The sequence below is a fragment of the Lissotriton helveticus genome, chromosome 7 (assembly GCF_964261635.1).
Source record: "Lissotriton helveticus chromosome 7, aLisHel1.1, whole genome shotgun sequence".
NCBI classification, from domain to species: domain Eukaryota; kingdom Metazoa; phylum Chordata; class Amphibia; order Caudata; family Salamandridae; genus Lissotriton; species Lissotriton helveticus.
In genome coordinates, this window is record NC_136068.1 from 167,590,273 (window position 1) to 167,617,012 (window position 26,740).

Sequence of the window (26,740 nt, forward strand, 5' to 3'; positions counted from 1 at the left end):
TATCAACAAAATGCATTTATGTTTCAATTTACAAAAATAATAAAGTCATAGATTTGTGCTATATAAGCATTACAACCTTGTTGGAAGGTCTGTGTAAAATATGCTGTTTCACATATATCATATAAATGTAGTATAAGTAAAGTAATATAGAACAATCTTTCCCTTAATAGCTTTAGCACAGAAACCCTGGTGCTTGTGGACACAAAGAACAAAGACGGTATTTTGCTAAAATCCTCAGTTTTGAGGATAATCATGGCCCTGGCACAGAAAGCCACAATCTGGAGGTTGTTTTGGCCTCTTAAATTATCCCTAATCCATACATGCAAGCATTGATCTAAAATTGGAATTCTGAATGGGCAATTCTGTATATAATACTTAAAGTCCCCATATAGATACATAGATGACCAGACACTTTCTCATGGATTAATTATACGACTGCATTAATTGATAACTGGAGTGGGTAAATCTGGCTCTCAGACTTAGATTACATTTGAAAAAAAATAATTTCATCAAACCCAGAGTTAATATGATTAATTGTCTCATAATGGAAGTCAGAATTAAGTTCAAACTTCATGTTGCGTGTACATGTTGTTTGGAAACATGAGGTTATGAAGTCTATAGAAGCTGAACCCTATTGCATACCTACAAGGAACCTGCACTCGGCCTTTCGGCCTTTAGGGAGACACCTGTGTCAGTGAATCTCCAAGCTGGAAAACCGAAAGAACAGATTCCTTATGATCCACAGTTTCAGGGGCAGGTGTGGACCCAAACTTAGCTTGAGAGCGCGTCTGAGGTACGTACCTCTTCTATTGGCAAAATTTGAACACAAATCTTTGAACCCTGTACAATGGCTAGCCTCCAACTTTATACGATGAATAGTGATATACATGTGATAAATCATCACTATTGTCCCTACACTCATGTGTACTGCTTCTCCAGGGTACCCACCTGATTGTACCCTATGGGGGCAATCAACCTTCCTGACCTTGAACATGACTCTGAACTGCAACATTGATATATTTAATCATGTGAACTCCTTAGAATGTTGCATACAGTGAAGGGGTACCCACCTTGGCCGGTATGCAACATTCTAAGGAGTTTTCTAAAGTCACAGTTGCATATTGTAATGAGTTCCGGAGTGGCAGCGATGTGACAGGTCAAAACTGTTGAAAAGTCCTTGAAAGTATAAATATAAATTGTCAATAGGCTATTCATTAAATCGAATTAACAACCCCAAAGTTAAGAAATGTGTCAGCATATTGAATTTTGAAGAGTTGCATTGAATGATGACCTCGGTAATCCTAGTTCTGTTGCCAAAGTTTGTTGTTTTGCTCCTGCAGTGTGTGGTCAATTCATTTTAGTGTTGCTACACTTCTTCCTTTGTTATTTAATGGTGAGAACCTCTGTTGTCAGTGCATAAAATCTCTGTTGTAGGTTCTTTGATGTCTTAGGTTTACCAGCAGGCTCCCAGAAATATTCCACTTGACCCACAGTATTTTTCAAGTTGAGTATCCATTAATTTCGTTTCTGTAAAATTGTTGTGGCTTATTAGGTGGTCCATGATGACTACCTTCAGTTTTTCAGTCATTATCAGTAACCCTGGACGAAGCACTACGCTACGCTCGGGTAGTTTGTGAAGTTTGCGCAACTTCGCACTATGCGAGCTGCACGTAGCACAGTGCGAACACGTGTAGCACAGATTAGTGTAGTGCAGCGGTCATTTTTTGTTTGTTCGCGGTCCTCAACGTCATGTTCGCGACTGCGAGCAAGCAAAATGACATCCCGGCGAGACTCTCAACGCGGGGAGGTCAGGTTTCTCATTGCGAGTGGTCGTGCATGCTCGCGACCGCTCGCGATGAGAAACTACCAGTTCGCGTTGAGAAAGCTGCAGCTCGAGTAAAAATCTACTCGAGTTGCAGAAAACTACAGCTCGCACTGTGCAAGATGTTGTTTTCAATGATTGCACAGTGCCGGATGCTTGTTCGCACTGTGCAATCATTGAAAATGCATCTTGCACAGTACGAACATGCTACTACGCAGCTCGCGTAGTGCTACGTGAAGTTCGCGTAGTGCGAAGTGCACATCGCGTAGCGCTATTTCGCGAACTACGCCCACCCTTAATTATCAGTGTAGACGGTGCACCAAAATCCAGTGCAATCCCCATAAACCTGAATGAAGAGCAAGGATTACGTTCTGTATGCTAGGAGTACTTGAAAACCAAATATATTTCAAACTCCTACTTAGGGTTGCTCTGGCCCAAATGACATAGTGAACAGGAAGTATTTTTTAGCGGGACATGGGTTTTCTGGCTTGTATGTTGCATTTAATACTGTGACCATTGAGTCTGTCAGCAGAGTAAGAAAGTGGAGAGCAGTTCTAAACATTGACAGTATTCCCCAAACACTCTCCAGCACATATAGAGTCCTCCTAGGGTCAGGGTCCTGGATTGATGCCAGGGCTGTTTAAGGGCAGTCACCCACTCAGAGTCTATCACCATTATAGGTGGAAGTTGTTCTTCACCGGTGTGACTTGACTTGGGTAGATGTTTACCTTCTCGGCACTGTCTGGCAACATGAAAAGCAAGCTCGGACAAAGCAGATTGGTCTGTCTTATGTTGGAATCCTGATTGAAACACTAAATGCACCCTACTACACTGAAAAATAAAACGAAATAAAAACGTATTGCTTTCTGTATACAGTGCATCTAGGAAATACTCTTAATTTGTGTTGATGCCGAGTATGCTTGAGATGCAAAATAGTCCCTCATGCATTGCAGTGAAGCAACTGATGGGAGGCAAAAAAAGATACCAAGCAGCCAATAGTATGAGGTAAGAGGATGACACTCCTCCGGGTAGCAGCAAGGCCCATTCTATGTATATTTTAAAGATTTTTTAACTATACCTCATGCAGACAGCTGCTCATACAGAATTTACTCAGAGTAAATGGAAGGGGAGACACTGCAAAATGCTGCTTTTCAAGAACCATTGTTATGAAACCTCATATTTACAAGCCAACTTGAAAGATTAATAAACTGAAAGTTAGTTCAAATTGATTTAGGAAAAGTAGCTTATTGTCCTATGTTCTGTTTTGGACATTTTATTTTTATTATAATAAACTGTGCTGCTTATCTGGAGGCATATACGTTTAATTAATGCCAGTAGGCTTAGATGCACTGTTTTCCGTAAGTTTGGCAGTTCTCATAACTAATAACCTTTTTCTCACTAGAACATGGCAGCTGTCTAGTGACCATGAATGAACTCTGGAGTTGAAGCCATTATTTCACTCTAACACTAGAACGAAATATATGTAAAAAAAAAGACTTCAAATACTACAACGTACTGCACTAGATACATTTTTAGCTTGACACTCCAACACTCTCCCTTTGTTTCATCATAATCTGTACATAGATCCACTATTTCACTTTAGGTATCACTCTTCAAATGCACCCTCAGCCGTGCTCTTGTGCACTTATCAGACACGGTCCAGAGATAATATCCTATAAATCACAGACAACAGCCAGCAGTGCTTAATTTGTAAAAGAAAACATATGGGTTCCACAGCTCTTATCAGGAGGCCACTGCAGCTTGCACCACTCATTGCCCCTACTAGCGCTGTCAATGATAGTAATAACACAACTGCTAACCATCATATCCCTACAAGTCTGACAATTCGGACTATTCGAGGCTCCCAAAGCTATAAGAATGGCTTGGGTGCCATGTAATAGTCATTTATAATGTATATTGAATTACTAATTAAGTTTTGCTGTTGTCATCTATAAATTAGCCAGACAGTGCCACCTTGTGGCACGCTCACAAACGCCAATGTTGACAATTAAGTGCCAGGGCCGAGCACCGGAAACCACCAGCTAAAATTAATCCTTCCATCCAGTAAGCAGTGAATTGGGACTATTCTTATTAGCTGCTGTCATGCAATCAGAACAACCAATAAGAAAGCTGCCCATGATTTGTGCGGGACAGAACTGCCAACACACATGATCTTACCGTGTGTCACCCAATATAGGCTCTGCTCACGCAGCGATATCATGCGGTGGGAAATAACATAAGCTGGAAAATCATGTTCAGTGTGGGTTTCCAGGTCATGTCTAGAGGGTAGGCGCTGCTGAGTTTCATGGGATTTTTTTGTTGCAAACTCCCCAAGGCATTAGTGGTAGCTTCAGAAGCTTTTGTTTTGAGGGCAAGGCTGTCGGGGTCAGTTCTCACCCCAAAGCCCCGACCCCTCTTCATGCCCCTGTGCCCTCATGCCTCGTAAACACAATTGGCTTATGATTTTGTCCCTTCATAGACACATCCCCTATAAGATCCTCCTCCCAACACCCCCGCTCCCCATTGTGAAAAGTTGGCGTGCCTGGGCAGTCATTTTGTGGCAGTCCATTGATCACTGCAAAAATACTGCGTCCAATTAATTCATTTTCTAGTGCGCTGCAGGCAGAAAGTGGATGATGCAGAAATTTTGATTAAAATAATTGCCCCACCGGAAACTAGGACAAAAACACCCAGAATTCATTAAGTTGTTACACTACAGCCCAGTACAGAAAGCAGTGCCTTTAATGACTCGGAGTGAGGTCGTCACTGTAGGAACTTTGCATTTTCAACCGTCGTTTTTTTTAAATCCTAGTTTAAAAATATTATAACGTGAATGCCTCCTCTGTGTTTCACCAGCGGCTGAAGTTAAAATACTAAAGATAGCTTGCCGCACTGGTGTCTCCCTGTTCGTGATTCCCTTCCATTTCTATGTTTCTTTTCTCCTCAGTTTACTCCACACTGTGTAGTATTCTTGTTTTTTCCCCCGAGAGTTGCTGAGGTAAAAAGGCCCTGTGTAATGACATACTTTTTTTTTAGATCAAATGTGCCATTAGTGGTGTAGCGCACAGATTACACCTCCACGCTCCACCCCCATAGAAGATGGTTGAGAGGAACCCATGAGACACCCGCACTACACTGATAATCATAATGGAGCGTCCCACTGAAGGGAGGAGGGGGGCACGCGCTGCCGGGGCCTGCTCTACGCCGCATTTAGGTCCACGCTGGTCATGGGAAGTGCACAGTTATGCACTGTAAATAAAAGCCGCCTCCCCTTCCTCTCCGTGGATGAGAGGGAGCCTGTGTTGTCAGAGGGAGTTAGAACAGCCGTCCCTTTATTTCGATTTTTGCATTTCACGTGCCCCCGGGGAGCCGTGATTCATGACAGTGGAGGAAGCCCAGTCAATGAAAGCTGCTGTGTGCGCAGAGATACTGGAGTGACGAGTGACCCCGCGAGCCCCCGAAGGAATGCAGGACACCGCGCGCCACGGCAGACGGAGTTTCACTCGTGCCTGGCGCGAGCAAAACCGTAAAACTATGCGATCTGCACATTTGCAAACCCCGCTCATCTGCCAGAGGGCGATTTGATTATCATGGATGAACATAAAATAAATCTGCTTCCACGTGCACAGGGCGATGAAGAATGGGTCTTGCGAACGTGCATAACACACTGCTAACCGGCAAGGGGGCAAATTATGTGGCACGGTTGACTAAATTATGCAGCAAGACAAGCTAAATTCTGTGGCATATTACATAGTGGTGGGCGCGGTGCTTGGATTATACAAGGCTGAGTGCTGGTACCCAAAGCTCTGCTGCTTCAACACTGCTGTTAAACATAGGCGTGCCAAATACCAAAGCTGCGTAGTCCAGAATTCACCTCAGGCTAGGGCCTTAAGTGGGCCAGGCCCTGCCGAGTTTCTAAAAATCAGAGGCTGAGACGGGTCCCTATCGGGCTCTCCATTTTTGCCCTCGCCCTCGGTGAATAAAAAATAAATTTTAACTCTGCAGCAATACCGCTCTTCACTGCCTTTGATGTCACTTCAGAGATATTTGTTATAGTTCTTTTACCAGCATCGGATTGGTAACGCGGGCATTCGGGCAATGCCAGAGGGGCCGGCAGGGCCGGCTCTAGGCTCACGGAGGCCCTGAGCAGGGAGTGTAGGTAGGGGGCCCCAGGCCGCCAAATCCCTGCCAGGGGCCGCCACGCAAATATGTATCTAAGGATATATATTGGCGTGGCGGCCCCTGGGGTTTGGCGGCTCTGTGCAGGTGCACAGCTTGCGCATGCCTTAGGCCGGCCCTGGGGCCGGTGTCCGAGTGCTGCTGTGGGCTGCTTTTTTGGGCAGTCTAGTGGGCAATTTGGGCGCTGTCTCTATTGTTCGAACAGCCAGCGGCCCAGTAGGTGTCTGAGTGGCCCTTCTATAGGCAGATGGGCGCTCATTACCTCCGTTTAGCAAGAGGTGTCACTCCCTTTGTTTCGCTGGCCGGCCCATTAATGTATGCACATAATGAGCGGGGGCACGGGGGCCTGAGTAGAAGTGGCCTCACTTGTTTCCAGGTGCATTTCAGCAGTGTAAACTAACGTCTACATTTTTCTTACCCTCCTCCTCCTCCCCCCATACACCACCCCCGCGCTCATTTTTGTTTTATAAGATTATGCCGAAGCAGTCATTTGAGGAGTGTTTATGCAAATGTGGGCCAATTTTTTTTTGCGTGCTCGGGCCGATTTTCAATCCCAATCCAACCCTGTCTTTCACAGTCTCATCGTGTCAGAACTGAAGTATTTTCAATGTTGTATACAACGAAGCCGTAGTTGTTCATTTATTTTATGCAACTACCAACCATTGACAAAGCAAATAATCCTGCCTTGCTGGAGGAGTAATGTTTCTTCTATTCTATATCTTGATGCAAGGACAGATGCAGCAAAATACCAGTCGGGCGGCACACTATGCTAAACCCAGATTTTCAGTTTGTGTTTTTAAGCCACTCTTAATTATATCAGCCATGCCCCTTTGAGAGAGATCCCCCTCCCCACCCCAGTTTTTCAATCCCACTTAAAGCCCTGCCTCAGGCCTTTTTAATCCACTACCGGGCCCTTCCAGCCCCCTAGTTATGATATACGATAGCCCTTCCCTCACAAACATACATAACCCTATACACTGACCCCAATAAATAACACCACTTATTTGTAAGTAGAATAAACATTTGCTGCAAGTTTAATTCAACATTAAGTAGGCAATTTAGTGGGTTAACTAATTTACGGGCGATCCTGGGGCAGGCAGTGCTGGTTGACTTAAGCTGCCACCCTGCCTGATGAGCCCACAGGCAACCTGGGCAACCCATTTGGTGCTTAACTTCCAGTTGGGGGGTTTCCCTCCACCACTGACTTAGGAACGCCAGTCCAGTTGAAATTCTCACTTCTTTCATGCGGGCCTAACCTGGCAAGTCCCCAGTTGCTCAGGCTTGCAACTGCCCATAGGTTTAATGGGGAGCCGTCGATTACATCTCAGGATCCTGCTGTAAAGACTCCTGGGGAGTTGGCATTGAGCACCTCTGCTGTGCTCCATGGCATGGTAGATTACCATACCAAAGTACCTCCAGATTGCCCTGTAACTCCGCCTACAGCACAAAATATGTTGTTAAGAACAACCCAGTGCAACTCCTGCGGCAATGCTGGGTCAGGACTAGCGTCCGTTTACGCGTTGCCAGCAGGAAAAAATAAGGGAGAACACGTGAAGGGGCAGGCATATATATCTGGACCCTGCCTCACTTGCAAGCAGAACATGACTTGGAGATAGCGCTACGGATTGGTGGACCCCGCGACCCACTCCCCTCCAGGTGAGACACAGTAGCAAGGAAAGAGAGGAAGGAGTTGTGCCCCTCAATGCTACACTATTGGAGACACCCTCTTATTTTGTCTCACTGCATGAGCCGTGGTCAGCCACGTAGTGTGGATATTCGGTTGTCCTCCCACCACACACATGCATAACCCTAAAATAACATACAGACCTAAATAAACGAGACAACACATTTGCAAGTAGATAAACATTTGCTGCTGGTTTATTTCAACATGAAGTAGGCAATGTAGTTTGTTAACATAGTTGTGATCCTGGGGCTGACAGGAGCGCTGATTGACCTAAGGTGCCATCCCTCCTGATGAGCCAACGGGCACCTTGAGCAACCCATTTGGTGCTTAACTTCCAGTTGAACGGTATTCATCCATGACCCACTTTGGACCATCAGTTCAGCCATAAAACTCATGACTTCTGGGCTGAGCGTAACCATACAAGCCTCCAGCTGCTCAGGATTGCAACTACCCATGGGTCTAACAGAGCACTTTCACTTACATCTCGTGATTCTGCTATAATTAATCTCGCTGGTTGGCATAGAACACCCCTGCTGGGCTCCTTGAGATGGTAGCTTACTGTACCACAATACCTCTAGAGCACCCTGTTACTCTGCCACAGCCCGGAGATGGCCACCACCAGCTCTGCACCCCCCTAACCCCCCACTATATCTAGGTTTCACCAGTCCAATTACCTGCAACCAGCCTTCTCCAGAGCCTCCCACAGGTCTGGGAAGAAGATCTCCATGCCAACTTCCGATAGGTGCTTACAACCATGTCAAAGTACCCCAAAGCAGTTGTGCCTAACCTTAGAAAACCAAAGGCTGTTTACTCAGTAAATTTGCATATCGCACTAATAATGCTTTCAATTGCGGCCTCAGATCTGGAGCTATGCCTTACCTTGCGGTGGATGATCTACAACTACCATAACTCGCTTTGCCGCATGAATTTGCTCACTCCCACTATTGTCACTTTTATGGCCTCAATTAACCTAAGTGCCCCATGAAGGCGAGATTGTTACCCCTCCAAGTGTATCACCAGCATTTGGGAATGGAAGCCTTCCCCTCCCGGTCTCTAGCGAAGTCCGGGTACCAAATTGTGGCAGGGCATGCCAGGAAATCTCAGGCAGGCTACCAGTTTGTGCGCAAAGTCATGCTTCAGGTGCTTGGTCTTTACCCATCTCGTTAAACTTGTGATGTACAAATTGTAGGAGAGTGGGGTCTGCAATCCTATGGTCACCCCAGATTTTTGCTTTTTGCTTCACTGGTTTACGACTTTCCCTGGCTGTGGGCCTGCTAATCAGACCCACTGCCTAGCTGTTCTCTCTCTAAATTGACAACCATGTACTTTAGGTGCATTTACCAATTGGTACTGGGCCACCTTATCAGTCCCTGTACCCAGGGCATAGGTGTAGCCAGGGCCTACCAGGGGCTGAAGCATGTATTATGCCACCCCTAGCTGGCCATCTAAATCTGACACAACTGGCTGCATGACAGTTGGAGCAAGGTGGTGTAAACACCCTTTGCTGTAGATATAGTATACCTATATCTAACCCTAAAATGGACACATATATTCCTATCAGTCACTCCTATGGAAGGCCTTATCAATCCTGAAGGCAGAGTGCTTGGAATTATGTGAGATGGTGCTCTGGCATGAGCTGAGCCCGTTTGCAGCTTGCGGAACCAAGTCCTAATAGCTGTTCCATGATAACGCTATACCATATACTCTTAAGTGCATTATCAACCTCGCGGTTAAATGCTAACTCTGGTATAACATTATCAAAACATGTCGAGTAAGGTGTCATACGATTTGGAATACTACCCCCTCGTCAATTCTGGCGACGGGGGTAGCATTCCACCCTTCTAGAGGGACACAACATGTATGTAACTGTGAACCCCGGTTAAAGTTAACTCGAGCCTCAGCATCACAAAATGGATGCTGCCACCACAGACACAAGTCTGACCTCCTGCTGCTGGGAGTCCTTCCAGCGAGGATGGTTTGGACAAAGGGTTTCCTGCCTTGGGAGGTGCTAGCACCACCCCAGACAGGACTTTGTGTATTGGGGAGGATAGGCCTGAAAGGAATAAGACATGCCTGGGGCACACAAGGTGCCCTGTGCATACACCGGTTCAAACCAGTTGCTGGGGCATCCCAGCCCCAGCTCTGGCGGGAAACCGGACAAAGGATAGGGGTGTAACCACCCCCCTTCCTGGTCCCACCCAGGGGAGGGACCTAGTCAGTAGCGCAGCCCCCTTTAGGAGAATAAAGGTAGGAGCTGGTCCCATTCCAAATTAGATTATCCTGAACTATTCAACAAGAAGAAACTCTGGCCTTCGCCGTTCTGCTCCACAGAAGACTGAAGAATCTCCCTTGTGGACAAGGAGTGTCCACCCTGCAACTGCAAGCACCATCAAGCTTCCAGCGGCTTCACTTTGTCGTCTTCCCTCGAGGATCCAGACTTCAGAGCCCAACGAGACCCAGATTCCCAGACCTCTCCGACCTCAACTCACATCTGCAGCAAAGCTGAGACCCGTGGGTGCGACGAGACATGTGGGACCGGCCATCTTGAACGAACCTGCACTTCGCTTCCAGCACGACTCCCGAGGTAAACTCGACCAAGTGCTTTGGGGACTGAGAAGCCCCAGCCCCGAGCAGCCCCTGCACCGAAGATCAGCCCTCCAGCATCCACGAGATCTGCGTGGGGCCCTTCTGCTTGTTTGCTGCTCGGCGCGTTGTCTGGTCACTTGCCGGCTGGGTAGTGGCCTCCTAGACCACGAACCTTTGAATCTTTGCTGCTGGTCTGGTTGCTCCAGACTGGCCCTTGCTCCCTTCCAAAAGAGGGGCACCCCGGACTCTCCTAGTCTGCACCAGACGTCTTTTCCCTTCACCGCGTGGGTTGCCTTTGCCAAGGCCTGTTGAGTCCAATCCCGGATCCGACACTGCCGACAGCGAGAGCCTGCATGGGACAGCTCGTGCCTCCATCCTGGTCGTCGAAGACACCTCCGGGTCCACCTGGCTGCAGAGTCAAGCGTCCACTCTTCACCTGATCGCGACGACAGCACCTGTTTCCTTCCTGGTTCCACACCGGTCACTGGCTAGTGACTTTGAACACTGTCCCCTCTGCTTTCAGGTCCTCTTCTTCACCGATCCACCCTTGGATCGCACCGTACATCTTCCTCCTGGTCGCCTGCAGCATCTTTTCTTTCAGGCTCCATAGACTTCAATGCGAGAACCCGACGCACTTTGACACCTGTGCACCCGCAGTCCGTGGGTGAGGTAACAAGAGCATTTCGGTGCTCAAGGGTAGTTTAACTGTCCTAGTGTCCAGTTCCACAGTCGTTGTTGTCCTATCTAGTCAGGATTGTCCGTACTCACCTTTAACTTGAACTGTACTGTCCATAGACGTTGTTACGCATCTCGCGTGTGAGTTCACACTCTGCACACGCGTTCCGTGGGCCTCCTATTACTTACCTGAAGTTAGTGTAGCGTGGTCCCATCGATCCTACAGCTTCTGGACAGCTCCATTCCTTTTATCAACTTTCACATTCCACTTACTTAGTATATGGTTTGTCGTGCCCCTAGGGCACCATTGTAATTTTGTGCAACTTGTAGTATTTTTCGTAAGAGATTGTCATGTGCTTAGCCCTCTGACCTCATAAAGAGTTCAGAGGTGTTGTTATTATTAATAAATATACTGTTTATTTTCATAACAACCTGTGTGGTGTCCTTTCATCTGGTATTCAAGGGGTTATATTGTGGTAAAACAGCTGGCTTCACATGCCAAAAGAGTTTAGCCTAAGACTGCTTTGTCCATGCTACCATTAGCATAGCTGGTCTATAAGGTTGACTTACAACCAATCGCCATAAGGGTTGTTTGGACTGATACAAGGTGATCACTAGAACTAGTGAGCATCATATCTCAGGCCAACTTCTCACACAAATGGCCGCATATCCACACCTTGAACCCTACTAAAATAAGTAAAGGAGCCTTGCATCATCTCTTTGATTAGGTTACAATAAACGCTGTATTACACAACTGCAGTAAACAATTGACCAGTGCCAAACATCAAATTGTGCTCCTTCTAGAGCTGCAATTCTTTCTGGTCCCAATCCAGCTACAGGCACATGCCCATCTTTTCCCTAAATTCCCTATTGTATATTTACCAACCAATCCCTCCAGTTTAGTGGCCTCGTTCTGGATAGTCCATGATTATTGAATGTGCCCTTGGACCTGCTCTGGGTATTTCTCTATCACTACTGCAGAAAGGATGGAAAACACCTCCAGTCAATTCTCAGTGGTCGTGTCAGGCTTTGCTCTTCACCTCCACTTTTTGTCTTCCTCTTTACCACCCATATGTCTAGTGTCCAAGCCCTCTTTCCCATGCCCTAAGAGTGTGAGAATGTTGATAAATTTGCTTCGCGAAAGCCCTTCCTTGTACGCAAGTGACAGCTGCTAGACCAACAATCAATGTCCTGTTGGTGTTAGCAACAGGGGAGGGGACTTTTGTACTTTGAGATTTTGCTGCCTTAATTCTGTTAGTGCTTACTATTTGCTGCTTGATGATTCTTGCTCAGTAAGGAAGCCACTTCTGCAGATATTCTATAAGTGCGCCTTGTGCCTGGTTCTCATCAGTGTGATTAATTTTGATTTGGTTAGCAGTGCCGGGTGGTAGGGAACTGTGACTGGTTGGCGGGGGGGGGGGCGGGGTGGATTGCTAGAAAAAATAGACTTACTAGCTCATCACATGTCACCAGCCGCCGCCTGTCCTTCCTGTTCTCCGGGCTCCTGAGCCAATGACGACGCATGACAGCAGCGTTGTGATTGGTCTGAGTGCCTTCGTTTGGCACTCAGACTGTAAGAGAGAGCCTGTGCATGTTCTCCAACCGGGGTCTGCAATACACCCAAGTGGAGAACATGCTAAGTGTGCATAACGGTTTGACCGGCCTGAGACAGCCGGCCAAAGAGTCATGCGCACTTAAGTTGCACATTATACCACTCCTTCTGACGCTGCGAGACCCGCCCGCCCTAACCTGACTCCAAGCTACACTAAAAGTAAAATAACGTTCTGTTGTTATAATTTAATTTTTCCTTTGCACTGCTCCGAGAGCAGTGGGGCGACGCTCCTCCGCCTTAGCTCAGGAGCCGCTGCTGTTCATTCGTAGCCAACTGCGTGCTTGTAATGCAGGTTTTTATCTTCAGGCACCTTCTGACCCCTTGATTCAGAACTCGTTGCAGCCTGTTGAGTGTTGTGGTGTCCCTCGATTGTTACATCACTTATCACCAGGGCTTTGGTGCTGTTTGTCTAGTGGTGGCTTCTAGCAGTGAAAGGGCATTTTGCAGCTTGTGTAGGTGGCAGTGGTGCCTATAGTACAATATATTTTTATGGGGGGGGGGGGGGGGGGGCTTAGGTTGCTCCCAGTTAGTCGTCTTGTACACAGGTGTGCACATTAACGTGTTGTTTTGTGAACACTATTACACAAGCACTAAACTGTGGGGATTCTGCTTTGAAATGGCGTCCAACCGCTCACCGGAGCTGTGCGTCACTTGATGCACTTCAGAAGCTTGCAACCGGGGATTCCTGTGGTCACGTCTGCAGTCATTCTGAGGTTTGCTCCGTTCGGTCTGTACATGCACAGTACCGTAGTATCATGTGATTTGTGTATTCTTAAGAACAGTGCTCAAGGGTGGAAAAGAAAATATTTTGTTTAAATGTGGTCCGTGTCAACCCAAAAAAAGCGACATCATTCTAATAGGAATGACAAATGCTGGCAATACAATCTTAAGGTTCAGAAATGAGATACATATGGAAAGGAATTATTTTTATGATACAAATTTACGATAATGACCAGGGCCACTGGAATTATGCGGCAGAGGAAGGTCAAATTATGTGGCAGGCTTGAGTAAATTAAGCGGCAAAAAGAGCTAAATTATGCAGCGTAATGCCGGCACATTTTATGATAGTATTGCAACATTATTTTCCCATTTTTACACTTGTTAACTCTGTTTGGGCTTTGGTTGCACCTCATTTGTTTCAGTTTAACCCTCAAATATAGCAAAAAACAACCAGAAAGGTGACCAGTCAATCTTTGGGTAGGGCCTCCCACTGCGTGGAAACACATGTTGCTGCACTTTTAGTAACTTTTGAACCAATAGAGCTAAAAACGAAAAAAATATATATATAAATCTGCAAATTATGCCGCATATGGTGGATTATCTGGCAAATGCGGCAAATCTATATTTTTGCATAAAAAAACATGGCAGCACAATTGCATAATTCCAGTGGCCCTGATAATGACGATTCTGGCATGTACTGTACAGCAGTATGGATTCATTGGTGGAAGCCATTGATGGTAAAATCAAATCTCATGAAAATTAGTATTACATATTTTAATGTTACGTTATGTTTCAGAGATTTGTGTGGCATGAGTTCTGCCATTAGTAAGGCCTCGCAGCGCTATCAAACTTTGAGCCCTCCAAACCCAAGTTTCAGGGATTCTGTCATTGACCGTAGCTGAACTTGTGGTAGTTTGGAGTTGTATCGCCAGTGTTATGCATATGGTCAGTATGCTACTTTCAGCCCTATATTTGGTTGTATTTTGATTTGGCGGTTAGTGGTATTGGGTGTGCAGGAATGCCAGAGGTGCTCAGATGGATTCTTGTCACCAGAACACCACTTTTCTACTCCTGGACTTTGCTTTTACGTATCATTGATCTTGTGTGTATTTATCCAATTGACTCAATAAAAATTAACCACAACTACAACCCATAGAATGCACTGATATGTTAAATCAAAACTCACAACTGGAGAAATGGTATTTGGTCATCTGGTGACCCCAGGAATGCTCATCCAGGCATGCATTCCAATCAGCTAAATGCAGATAACTGTAAAGCCCCTTTCACAAGTTTCGGAGGATCCCATTGTCTCTCCAACTCAGCCCACAATGATCACTTCAAAAATGCATAAAAATCAATCTGACTGTAACCATGTCTTCCTTTGTCACAGATACGGAGCTCCAGCTGAGACGCGATGTCATCTTCTGCCAGTCCCTGGTGGCCGCCATTTGCACCTTCTCGAAGCAGCTAATGGCGGCCCTAAATTACCGCTACAACAACAACGGCGAGTATGAGGAGAGCAGCCGGGACGCCAGCCGGAAGTGGCTGGAGCAGATATCCGCCACAGGAGTCTTGCTCAATTACCAGTCACTCTTATCCCCCAATGTGGTAAGGACAATAGTGTCAGTCACATATTTTTCACTACTGACGGCAGTAATTTATACTATCTGCACACGTAGTGTTTTTGTGGGCCGTAAAATACAGCGCTTCCAAAAAAAAATCATAGATATGACCAGCCCAAAAAACGTGCCTGGTCTATCTCATATGTTATATGTATTTGTAAAGTGCACTATTACCCGCGAGGGCATCCTGGCACTGATCATGTGTGTGTGCCTAGTCTAGGGTGACCAGAATTGTAAAGCAAAAAACTGGTACATTTCACAAAAATAGAAAGACTGCAAGTTTGCTTCAAACGAGCTCACAGAATGACAGCACTCCTCAGCAGAGACTTACAGAAGAGGCAGGAAGAACATAAATAAAATGCAATTTTTAAAGCCACTAGCATACATGTTAATTAAATTGCTTTCTTATAGCAGCTGCTAACTATCCCTGCTTTGAAAAACATAAAAAGGCACCTCCCACTGAGCTTTGGAAAACATAAAAAGGCTCCTCCCACAGAGCTTTGGAAAACATAAAAAAGCTCCTCCCACAGTGCTTTGGAAGACATAAAAAAGTTCCTCCCAGAGTGCTTTGGAAGACATAAAAAGGCTCCTCCCAGAGTGCTTTGGAAGACATAAAAAGGCTCCTCCCAGAGTGCTTTGGAAAACATAAAAAGGCTCCTCCCACAGAGCTTTGGAAAACATAAAAAGGCTCCTCCCACAGTGCTTTGGAAGACATAAAAAAGTTCCTCCCAGAGTGCTTTGGAAGACATAAAAAGGCTCCTCCCAGAGTGCTTTGGAAGACATAAAAAGGCTCCTCCCAGAGTGCTTTGGAAGACATAATAAGGCTCCACCCAGAGAGCTTTGGAAGACATAAAAAGGCTCCTCCCACAGAGCTTTGGAAGACATAAAAAGGCACCTCCCACTGTTTTCAGTCGATCCTCTCTAACAACCGGGACATGAGCTAAAATTCCCAAAATCTACCAAGACAGCTGGTGAAAACTTTGACTGTCCCGGCAAATCCAGGACACCTCGTCACCCTAGCCTAGCCCTGCATTTGGTAGGTCGGTTAATTGAAAACCCAGGTCTCCAGCTTCTTGCAGAATTCAAGAACAGAGGAATAGGCTCTGATGTTGAGTGGGAGTATGTTCCACAATTTAGAAGCGGTGTAAGAGAACGCCGGTGCTCCTGATCTGGTTCTGTGCATGCATAGGATGAATGTGAGTAGGAGCCCTGCAGAGTGGAGGTGTGGCTAGTTGATGACATTTTAAACTTTTTCAAATTTAGGCTCAGATTCCTGTTTAGAGTTATCTGGGTATGTAGAACAGCAGTGTTAAATGTGCTGTAAGTATTTTACCAGACTTTGAATATGACATGAGCTATATACTGATCGCATTTTCTATGATGCACCATTTCAGCATGCGAAGGATGTGCCCTTTGGCACCAGCTAATGGCTACTGTCAACATGCCATTTGTACATGCGGAAAAGCACATGTAAGCACTGTTTCTGTTCGTTATTCCTCATATAAAGCCACATTGTGGTAATGACACAATTACAGGGGGTAATAACGCTAATATTCTATTGTTTTGTTTGCAAAATAATCCCCCATAACTCAAAATGAAGCTCTAAGTGATCTCACAATTACGACCGTATTTAGATGACTACCTCTTCTAAATAAAGATGAGGTTTTATCTAATGGAGCATAAACATATCATTAGCAACACTCTAAGCAATTAAGGCAGTTATTCAAAAAGCATCCTTTTTATTTAATTACAGTTATTTGCATGATGTTTTTACCTGGCGCAGGCTTCATACTGATCTGCTGTCTTTTTAATTCTAGTGGTCAACCATAAAGCACATTTATCAGGAGAAATGGTCTCTGATTTGTGTATGTGCAGGATGCAGAAAATACTGTGGATGAAAGATTTTGAAAATAGTGTGCTCTTTTTATCGGTACAATGTTACGCTTGTGCTCCCTGGTGGCGAAATATGGACTTAAAATATCATGGTTTTGATAACTGTTTTAATTCAGTGTGTTTTACTGAAGTTATTTTCTGATGTGTTGTTTTGCCCAACACAGATGAAGGACTTGTTGCAATTACTGAAAAAGGGCTACTTATGTTCATTTCATATGCTCTTGAATAGTTTTACATATGCATCTGTCAAGGTGCGGTAAAAGGTGCAAATTCCTGCATTACTTCTTGCTGGCAGATTTGCCATTACCAACCGTCTATCAATGCGACCCATAGAACTCACTTTAGCTTTGATATCTAACACAAAGTTTTTGCCAGATACTTAAAAATGTATTTCTGTGCTCTTCATATTCAGTACATTTTATGAATTTTGTTGAATAAAACATAGCCCATGTGCATTCGTGAAGCCTTTTTTCAACGTTTTAAGTTCAGGAGAAATCCTGAAACTTACAAAAGTTGAAGCCATGAAGTCAAACATTTGCATAGATCACGCTGTCTTTAAAATCTCACTTCTAGCTATAGAGCCTCAGAAGTGTTCTTAAATTCGCAGATGGGCAATTGAAAGTAGGCCTGGGCGGTGGACGCCGCTCCGTTTGAGAAGTTTTTCTGCTCTTTGCACTCCGCAGAGCTCGCGGAGTGCAGAAAACTCCGCTCCACGTAGTGCAGCAGAGAATGTTCCCCCCCGCTCACCAACAGTAAGTTGGCGACCGTGAGCTGCCGCTCGGGTAGAATTTCTACCTGAGCTGCAGGAAGATCAGCGCGAATGGCAGTTTGCACCGCACTTCCCCGCTTGTGGAACTCCACAGAGTTTTTATGTCTACGCGGAACTCTGCCCAGACCTAATTGAAAGGTACTGCCTTGAGATAACTCTAGTTGTTTCACCAGCCCCATGCAAAAAAAAAAAATATGAAATACATACATATGTACACTTTGGGTGAGATCTCTTCACTCACTTTGCATTTTCAGTTGTCATTCACAGTTTGCTTCTGCCCGCTAGAGGATTCATCCTGGGACAGGAGCTCAGGCCACTTAACATATTAGCTCTCTCGGTCTTTGAGTGATGGCATTTTGCCTGATTACATGTGCACCTGCACCTAAAAACAGAATATTTCAGTGCCAATGTTTTACTTTCCTAATGCTTTTTTTCCTTTCATTGTTCGACCTGTGCAATTTTTTTAGTTGTACATGTGTGTTAAAGCTGTGTCTTCAGGAGTAGGAGCAGGAAGGTAAAACGTTTGGGTATCACCTTGCAGAGAGGGCCATTTCCAACAGGTATTTTTAGGGTGTAGGGGGGAGTAAAGGTTTTGGGTGGTAAGGGTTTTTTAGGGTTTAGGTGTAGGTAGGGGTATAGGGTGGTAAGGGTGGGTTTAGGGGTGAATAAGGTAATAGGGTAGTAAGGTTGGGGTTTCCAACCCAAATTAAGAAAATAATTAAATATAAAATAATTAAAATAAAATGGAGGGTCTTCCCCAATAAAAAAAATATATTTTAAGTAATATGTATGTATGCATACATACATACACAAACATATATCAAGTAGGTTTTTCACTTAACTTATATATACCTACCTTGCATTGTAAAGGCATGCGTGGTAAAAACGTGTGGAAAGGCATTCAGTTGTAATAGATGCATGGTATAGGAATGCGTTGTAATGCAATACAACAGTGAAATGCATATAGGAAGGGAGCCAAATGAAATTGGACCTTGTTGTTTTATATTCTTGGTAGGAATAAGATTAATATTTCAAATGTTTTTTTTGGGGGGGCGGGGGGAGGGGGGGTAAATGAGACCAGATTTTATTTGGGTTTGAAATCTAAGAATTTCCTGCAAATATTTTGTCCACTCATTCAGAATGGTTTATTCAATCTGTAAGAAATAGTGAGACCCACTGGAACACCAAAGATATGATTAGTTTCACAGAGAGATTTTGGCTTCTGAAAGCCACTAAAATCTCTCAGGGAAACTCTGGGGGGAGAATAAAAAGAATACCAGGGAATCGGAATTATAATTTCCCCCAATAACTTCTTATTTCTAAGGGAAACCACTGGGTTCCACCTGTAACCCCTAGTAATTCTGTTTCCCTGATATTACCCAGGGCCGGATTGGCCGTAGCGGGCATCAGGTGCTGCCCCGGGAGGCTGGAAGGGTTGGGGTCGGTTTTGGAGAAGTGGGGGCCTGTTTTTTGGCAGTGCTGCAATATCGCCCCCCAGTAACAAAATCAGCAGTGCTGGGGCTGGTTTAGTTAAGCATCAGTGCTTCACGCTTGCTTGATAATGGATTGGTAACATAACAAGGTACAATATTTGATTTCAGTTTTTGAAAATGACCCAGTGTAATTGTTTTTTCCATAGCAAGAAGAGCGCATTATGCTTGAAGACATCAGCGTTACTCTCTCTGAGCTGGATAAGGTGGCCTTCTATTTCAAGCAGCTGGACGAAAGCCTGGTCCCAAGTAAGACGCATCTTATATGTCTGCACAATGCTCATGATCACAGCTTAACTTTTCAATGGACCCTGAAGCATATGTGCAAAAATCATAAGGACAAACAGAAATTTCACCCTCCCCTATTGACTGCACGTTAATTTTTGTCTTGTATATAGTGTACTGTCTATATCACTAATCAGCATATGTCACTTTTTCACCACAAGTCACTCAAACCCTTTTTTCAATTGAATTTATGTATTGAGACAGCCTTGAATATTTTGTATTCCCTAAATATATCATTGAAATCTCAAATTGGTGTGTGTTATGCCCTCTTCTTTCTTAAAATTGTTGATATGTGTTACAAGCAAACTGTATGTGTCTTGAACATTTAAAAGTAATTGAAATTCCCAACAGAACCAATTGTTTTGTTTAATCCCTTCGCTGCAGCAGCAATTCTCCCGCAGCGCTAGGGGGAGGGGGGGGCCGCGCGGTGCTCAAATGCTCGTGACGGAACCGCTCCGTCACGAGTCTCGGGTGGGCTGTGCTTGTGACGGAATGGTTCCGTCACGGCCCCGCACGCTCAATAGAATGCGCTGCGCAGGCGCGCCAAGCGGGCCGTGACGGAACGCTCCGTTACCAGCACAGCCCACCCGAGGCTCGTGACTGAGCGGTTCCGTCACGAGCATGGGAGGGGTTAATGGTCCCAAGTAAGGACAAGTAGGAGTTTGATTTGCTGCCTCAGTGTTTTCATTCTTGCTCCTGCGGGGATACATGTTGTCGCTCTCTGATTATTGCAGGGTGGTGGGATTGGCAGTTACATATCATGCCACCCTCGGGTACCGCCTGATACATCAGAGATTGTGCGCTTTGCTTAATGTTGCGTGGACCACTGGAATGAGTCACAAAGTAAAAACAAAATGGTGGAAATTTATATTGTGAAAGTTTTTTTGTGTGAAACTAAGTGTCTTTATTGTTGTTTTCACAGACACCAGCGTTTTCTATCACATCGAAGGAAGCCGGCAGTCCTTAAAAGTCATATTGTATCTGGACAGCTTCCATTTCTCCAAACTAGCGTCCAGGTTTCAAAACGGAGGAAGCTTGAAACTTCATTCAGTGTTGTTTACGAAAGGTACTGGGATTGCTCTTTTCGAGATCTTTCCTCGACTCTGTTGATAGATTGACAGTCTCAAAGTAACCACTTCTTACATGAATCTCTCTTAAATCCTCATCTTGAATGCTACACTGCCATCAAGCGGCAGGGTCAGGAATTTTCTGACGGTGGTGGTGGAGAGATAGAGAGGGCTTTATTACAGTCTCTGCTAGAAGAGCTGTGCAGGTGCATGGTCTGTTTTTAGGTGTGGCCTAGAGACCGCACAATTGATGTATACATACAAAGGCTTTTGGCCAGCTCTTTTCATCCATTAGATGTTCACATCTCATTTATGTTTTACTTCCACCCATCACAGCATACAGCAAGAGCAGTAGACCAGCTAACTTCATCCATAGGCCGTTGTGCTTTGTGAATTAGTGCTTATGCCCAACACACGTGCACAGTTGCCGGAATATCGGTGCACTTCACTGCCAAGGCTGGGGTGCAGCTCCTTTATTTTTAAATTATATATTTTTTTGGGACAAATTGCTTTTCTTTGCAAAATAAGAAAAACAATCTTGCCAAGGCCAAACCTATTTGATTTGTCAGTGCTCGTTTAAACTGTGTTACATAATCACTGTAACATTATTCCTAGTTGAACTCTACGGATATCAAAGTTCCTAGAGTATTGTTGCACTTATTAAAAATAACATGGCTACATCACTTTCTGTTGTCAGTGTCAATAAAAGTGGGCCTGCGTGTGTGACATATGGCAGTTTACGTTGGTCTAACTATAGATTTCGAAATTAATGTTACGTGAGTATGCAGTAGTTGAATTCTTACGAATAGCTCTTTACATGTCCGTCAGTTTGTAACCCAAACAGGAAAAGTTGCTGATGGAAAAATACTTTGCCCATTTTTCTCCATAGCTTTGGAATCCTTTGAAGCTCCGTCTCAGACAGATGGTGGTGTGTGTCTTGAAGAACTTCAGCAACAGATTAATGCTGTTTCACTGGAGAAGGTGCAACACTACTACCGCAAGCTCAGGTAAAGATCTTTACTGCTGTACATGGAAAATTGGACCTACATGTATCTGAGCTTCCTCTAGTGCCGCAGATAAGTTGGTCACAAGTACATCTTGGCCTGATCAGAGATTCCTGTTCAGTGCTACAACAGAGTGAATGCTTGATTACGAGTCTGGCGGTCCATGGACTGCCAGACTTGCGGGGGTCGGTCTCCCAGCCAACTTATTACAATTAGGGTGGTCGGCTTGCCATTGCCCCACTGCAGTTGCCAGGAAAATGAGTTACATGGCTCTGTTGCTGCGGTGTTGAGGCACTATTGTGCTAAGCAGGAACGTGCAGTCCCGCTAAGCATATTACAAATTTCCTCCACGCCACGGTTTTCATTGCGATTCCTCCTTCCTACAGGGCGTCCTGGTGCCTCACGCCATGTAGATGCACACCGGGGGCACAACATGTGCCCCCTGCATGCACACCAGTTCCTAAACATCCTGAACTTAACAGCCCAGGCCTTTCAGGAATAGTTTTTGCCGTTGCCATTGTAGTGCCCATTTTAAGAGGTACCCCCCGTGGGAACGCCAAACAAAGCCCGTCAGACCAGAGAAGACTCCTGATCTGGCGGGTGGCCCGACCACAGCTTTGGCCGTGCAGCAGCAGGGCGGACCTTGTGCCAGAATGCCGAACTCATAATCAGGCCCTTAATGCTTTTTACACACACACATATGTGCGTGCACACACTTTTTTTGTACAATGAAGGTGGTGTGCACAAATTGCTTCATAGGCAAATTTAGCTCCACTCTGATTTTGCTCTTTGAGCTAGGGAGAGCATGCCAGGGGTATAGGGCACATTGTTCTTCCTTCGAAAGAAATATGCTTGACTATTGTCCTTATGTGTCTCTTTCCATTTCAGCATGAAGGTAACATGACTTTAAATGACCCTTGCCTGTTGATAGTGGCTCCGCTGACAAAGCCTGGGCAAAGTGCAAAAAACACTCCGCCGCACTACGTGGAGCTCAATGCCATTTGTGGTGATTTTCAGTGCCAGGTGCTTGTCCGCACTGTGTAATCATTGCGAATGGCACCATGCACAGCGCAAGTGGGCGCTGCTTCCTTTCTGCTGCTCAAGTAGATTTTTACTCGGGCGGCACCTTTCTCAATGCAAACGGACAGTTTGTCAACGCGAGCGGAGCAGAGTTTTTTGTAACTCCACGAGCTTCGCGCAATGCAGAGTGCAGAAAACTCCACAATTTCCGCAAGCAGAGCGGAGTTCACTGCCCAGATTTACCCTTGACGATGCGGGTGTAGAGCGGTGAGAACTTGCTGACATCAGTAGGTCCTTTTTGTCATCATGTGGCTAATGTGAGCCAATGAATAACTGAGCAGTGGTCACTCACTACTTTACTCTGCTTGCAGTGCGAAGTGAAAAAATGCAAGCACAGCATCTGCACGTGCAGCCTAGCTGTCCTCAGGTACCTAGTCCCCTTTGTGATTCTGAATCTGCAGCCACAAACATCTGGCTACGCATTTGCAACAGGCATTTTGCCCTTCCCAAATGTGCGGCTTAGGTTTTGTAGTATTGACCAACCAAAGTCTGACATTGACCAACCAAAGTCTGAATTTCATCCTACAGAATTCTGTTTTGGCAAAATTTAGTTTTTTCCTATTTTTTTGAGAAAATTACATTAAGCTTATTAGCAAAATACACTATGAAAAGGTGTGCTTGTCAAAGTAAGATTTCAAACCCACAGGAGTACATGTGTGATCTGATTTGTAAGGACTAATTCCGAAATTGGTAGCAGAGGATCTTTGTACGTTATTATAAGTTGCAGTTAAGTTAACACAAAAATATTGTTATTCTGGATATTTTAGTGTATTTTTAATTATGAATGTTGAATCGTTTATTTAACAGATGCCATGTGTATGTGGTTGTTTTCAATTAGTAATGAACACATTAAATAAATATTTATAAAAAAAAGGTAAATTCTAATTTGAGTCAAACAGCCTCTCCATATACTAATCCCTAAGCCAGAATTATATACTGTGTATGTATCACAAAAGTTGTAATTTTAATGAGGACCACATAAGCATAATTCCTAAAACAAATCCTGCTGTCTGTGTACACCAAAGTGACACCACCCCATACTCAGTTGTTAAATATAAAGAAAAATAACATATGGTAATTTTAATATCGTATTCTAACAAATCAGCAGTTAGTTGGACTCTTTGCACAAATCAATAAAGTGTCTACATGGGTACCATATTTTTGATGTATTGTACCTGCTAAATTACAACATTTAACTTTTAATAATGCCAAGTCATATATCTAAAGTAATTATCAAGAAAACAACTGCACCTTTTCAAATCATTATCCAAAAAAGGGTATTTTCAGAACATGGATTCCTGAGTTCCCTATAGGGGCACAATGATTAAGTCTGAATTAAGAAAAAGCAGGATTTGTCATAATTCATGAATGTTGAACTATCACTGATGGGACTTGCGCAATAAGTAATCAAAGCAGAAGTAGCACATCAGTGGCAGGGCAATCATCACTGAAACTCGTACTTTAAAGTTTTGTAACATTTTCTAACTGAATGTAAAAAAATGATCTCCCTCAAGCTGTCATCACATTGACATAGCAATTCTTTTGTTTGTAGGACATTTTACCTTGAGAAATCGACGGATTCCAATACAACAGCTGTAAAAATTGATCAGGTATGTTCAGTCTGTACACCATAATATAGCCCTATATCCTGCTGGCAAGGACTATACTGTACCGGTTATTAAAGGCCCTGAAACGAGTTGTAGGCCCGAGCCACAGGCGATAGCCTATAACGAGGAGGAGGGACTTTACCAATCGTTATAACCAGAGGCAGAAGGGCTATACGGCTATTAGAACATACCACCCACTGAGAATGTGATTTGTTTCAAGATGTCACGGCAAGTGAATGCTCCAAGGATTCAGGGAAATGTGTGCTTTTGTTAGGGGTACTTTACACTTTTAGCTTTAGAGAAACTTGATAAATACCTAATTTATGTAAATCTATTTAGCTCTGTCTTCACATTACCATGTTTGGCATCAAATTGAAAGTGAAATCTATGTTTTGATTCGTTACTTTATAGCTTATTCGCCCCATAAATGCAATGGATGAGCTCTGCAGACTCTTGAAGTCCTACATAAATATAAAAAACCCTGTGACTGGTGTCTCCAGTAGTAATATTTCGGGAGCTGGACTCTTACCCATTTCTTCAGAACTTTGTTATCGTCTCGGATCCTGTCAGATTGTAATGTGCGGCACAGGAATGCAGAGGTAAGATGCTGCCATTGTTGATTCTTGTTGGCACACCTTTGCTGTTTTCTTTGAGTTTTCTGATTAAAAGTGGGATTCCCATAGCTCTTTAGTTTTTTCAAATAAGACACATCGGCTTAGTGTGGTTTGTTGTCATTAAAACCCTAGGTATGCTTTGCAGAAGTCCAGTATGAGTGACACTTTTATTACCAGATAACCAAGGACACCCATGCTGACCATCTTTAGTATCTCGGTTGACCAATCTGCTGCCAACCACACACTCCTCCTGCAATGCCTTAAAAAGATCTAAGAGTGTCTCACCATGCAGTTGCTTGTTTCACAGTCTCTTAGCCTTGTTCTTTACACGATGGACTTCTATATTATGAACATCAGTCCTTCATCATATATACCACATATGGAACTAAACAAGAGTTTGCTGGACACCCAAGACTTTTGCAGCATGATTTCTACTAATTTTGTTGAGGCTGTGGTTGGTGGTTGAGCCACACCAACAATTAGCTATTGGTCATTTCTAGTCACCAGCAATCATTCACACAGTCCAATATTTTTTAATTAAATTGATTGATTTTAGAAAAAAAATAACATTACAGCTCATTAACTTGTCCCACACCCCTCCCACACCCCTAAACAAGGAAAGTGCTAAGAGTCACACCATGTGCAAATAAATATAATTCCGTACATAACATTGGATCCCTTATACAGCATAATTGGTATTATTGCGTCAAATTACAGTAGCTCAGCATCAATGACATATCTAAAGACTATTAATCAACTGTCCTCTCCACATCTTGTCCCGATTCAGGGTCTCCCATTTCCTGTTGAATCCGGACTTCTACTAAGTCCCATTCCATTCTTCCTCCCTGTTCCACTCTGTTGTAATTTTTTATAATCAATAAGATTCTATAAATTGTTTAGTTTTTTTAAAATTAAATAAACGGTGAAAAAACAGTGGTATTGCTAAACCTTGTTGATGACAAGGGAAGCACTATGTGTTTTTAAAATACTCCTCACACACTATGAATCCCATAGTGTCATGCTTCATCATGGGGGTCTTCCCGTCCCTCTACGGGGCGGGCGTGCTTCCACCTGCGAACTATGCGGGAGCACTTGTTGTTTATGGAGTCAGGCTATGTGTGTTGTGAAGAAAGTGAGTGGTAGGGGTGAAAATATGTGCAAGAATTAAGATGTTTAAAAATTCCCTGGCTAGTAGAAAAAACAATGTATTCACTTCTCTAGCTGAGAATGTTAAAATGGGGTTGTGGTAGGGATATTTACTCGACAAGTTTCGTAAGCAGTGCCCACTGCTTTACTCATCAGGACCTATGTTGATCCCTACTACACTCTAGAAAGATGATAATCTGTGTCATATGCCTACTTTCCTAAAACAGGCTAGCAAAAATCGGCTAGTCTGTTTGTTTTAAAGGCTTGAATGAGCCCTTACATGAAAAAATAACCAAATTTGGTCTATTTGTTATACGTGATAGTGCCCCATGAGCTTGGCATCAGAGGTGCAGTTTCTCAGACGGCCAATTACCGCTGGTACACACTCCATTATTGAGCCTCCATGCCGCGGTACAGGAGGTAGATTCTATCTGAGACACCTCTACTCTCCCCCTCTTGTTTTCCACTCTGTTGTAAACCAACCTGTGGCATGCCCCACATTCAGCTCGTACCCCCCTCGCAAACTTCCATAACCATTTCTTTCGTGTGGGCAGTCGTTTGGACATCCATCTTAGTGCTATACATTTCTTTGCCACAGTTAAGCCTAGTACCAATACCTTCACCACACATTTAGTGTGTTTATTATGGGCGGTTAGTCCCAGTAAGCACATCTGTATCATTGGCTATATTTACAATTCGGTTGGTATTCCTAAAGTCTGATTACTTCACCCCAAAAAGCACTCACACCTGGACATGGCCACCACATGTGAATATAGGTTCCTTCTGTTATTCTGCTTTTGGGGCACTGTTCTGATCTGAAAGAATCTAGTCTGTGCAGCTACTGTGGTGTGACGTAATCCCTATGTATGCATTTATAATGTATAC

General features: G+C 44.2%; 1 protein-coding gene across 1 annotated transcript in view; it reads left to right on the top strand.

The window, feature by feature from the left end:
• Positions 1–26,740, top strand: part of PREX1 (phosphatidylinositol-3,4,5-trisphosphate dependent Rac exchange factor 1) — a 774,514-nt gene that overhangs the window by 733,580 nt on the left and 14,194 nt on the right. The window contains exons 33-38 of the mRNA XM_078651860.1: positions 14,669–14,886; positions 19,202–19,301; positions 20,260–20,403; positions 21,294–21,411; positions 24,041–24,098; positions 24,507–24,694. Of these exons, the coding sequence (XP_078507986.1) occupies positions 14,669–14,886; positions 19,202–19,301; positions 20,260–20,403; positions 21,294–21,411; positions 24,041–24,098; positions 24,507–24,694 (826 nt within the window). The remainder of the gene's footprint in view (positions 1–14,668; positions 14,887–19,201; positions 19,302–20,259; positions 20,404–21,293; positions 21,412–24,040; positions 24,099–24,506; positions 24,695–26,740) is intronic.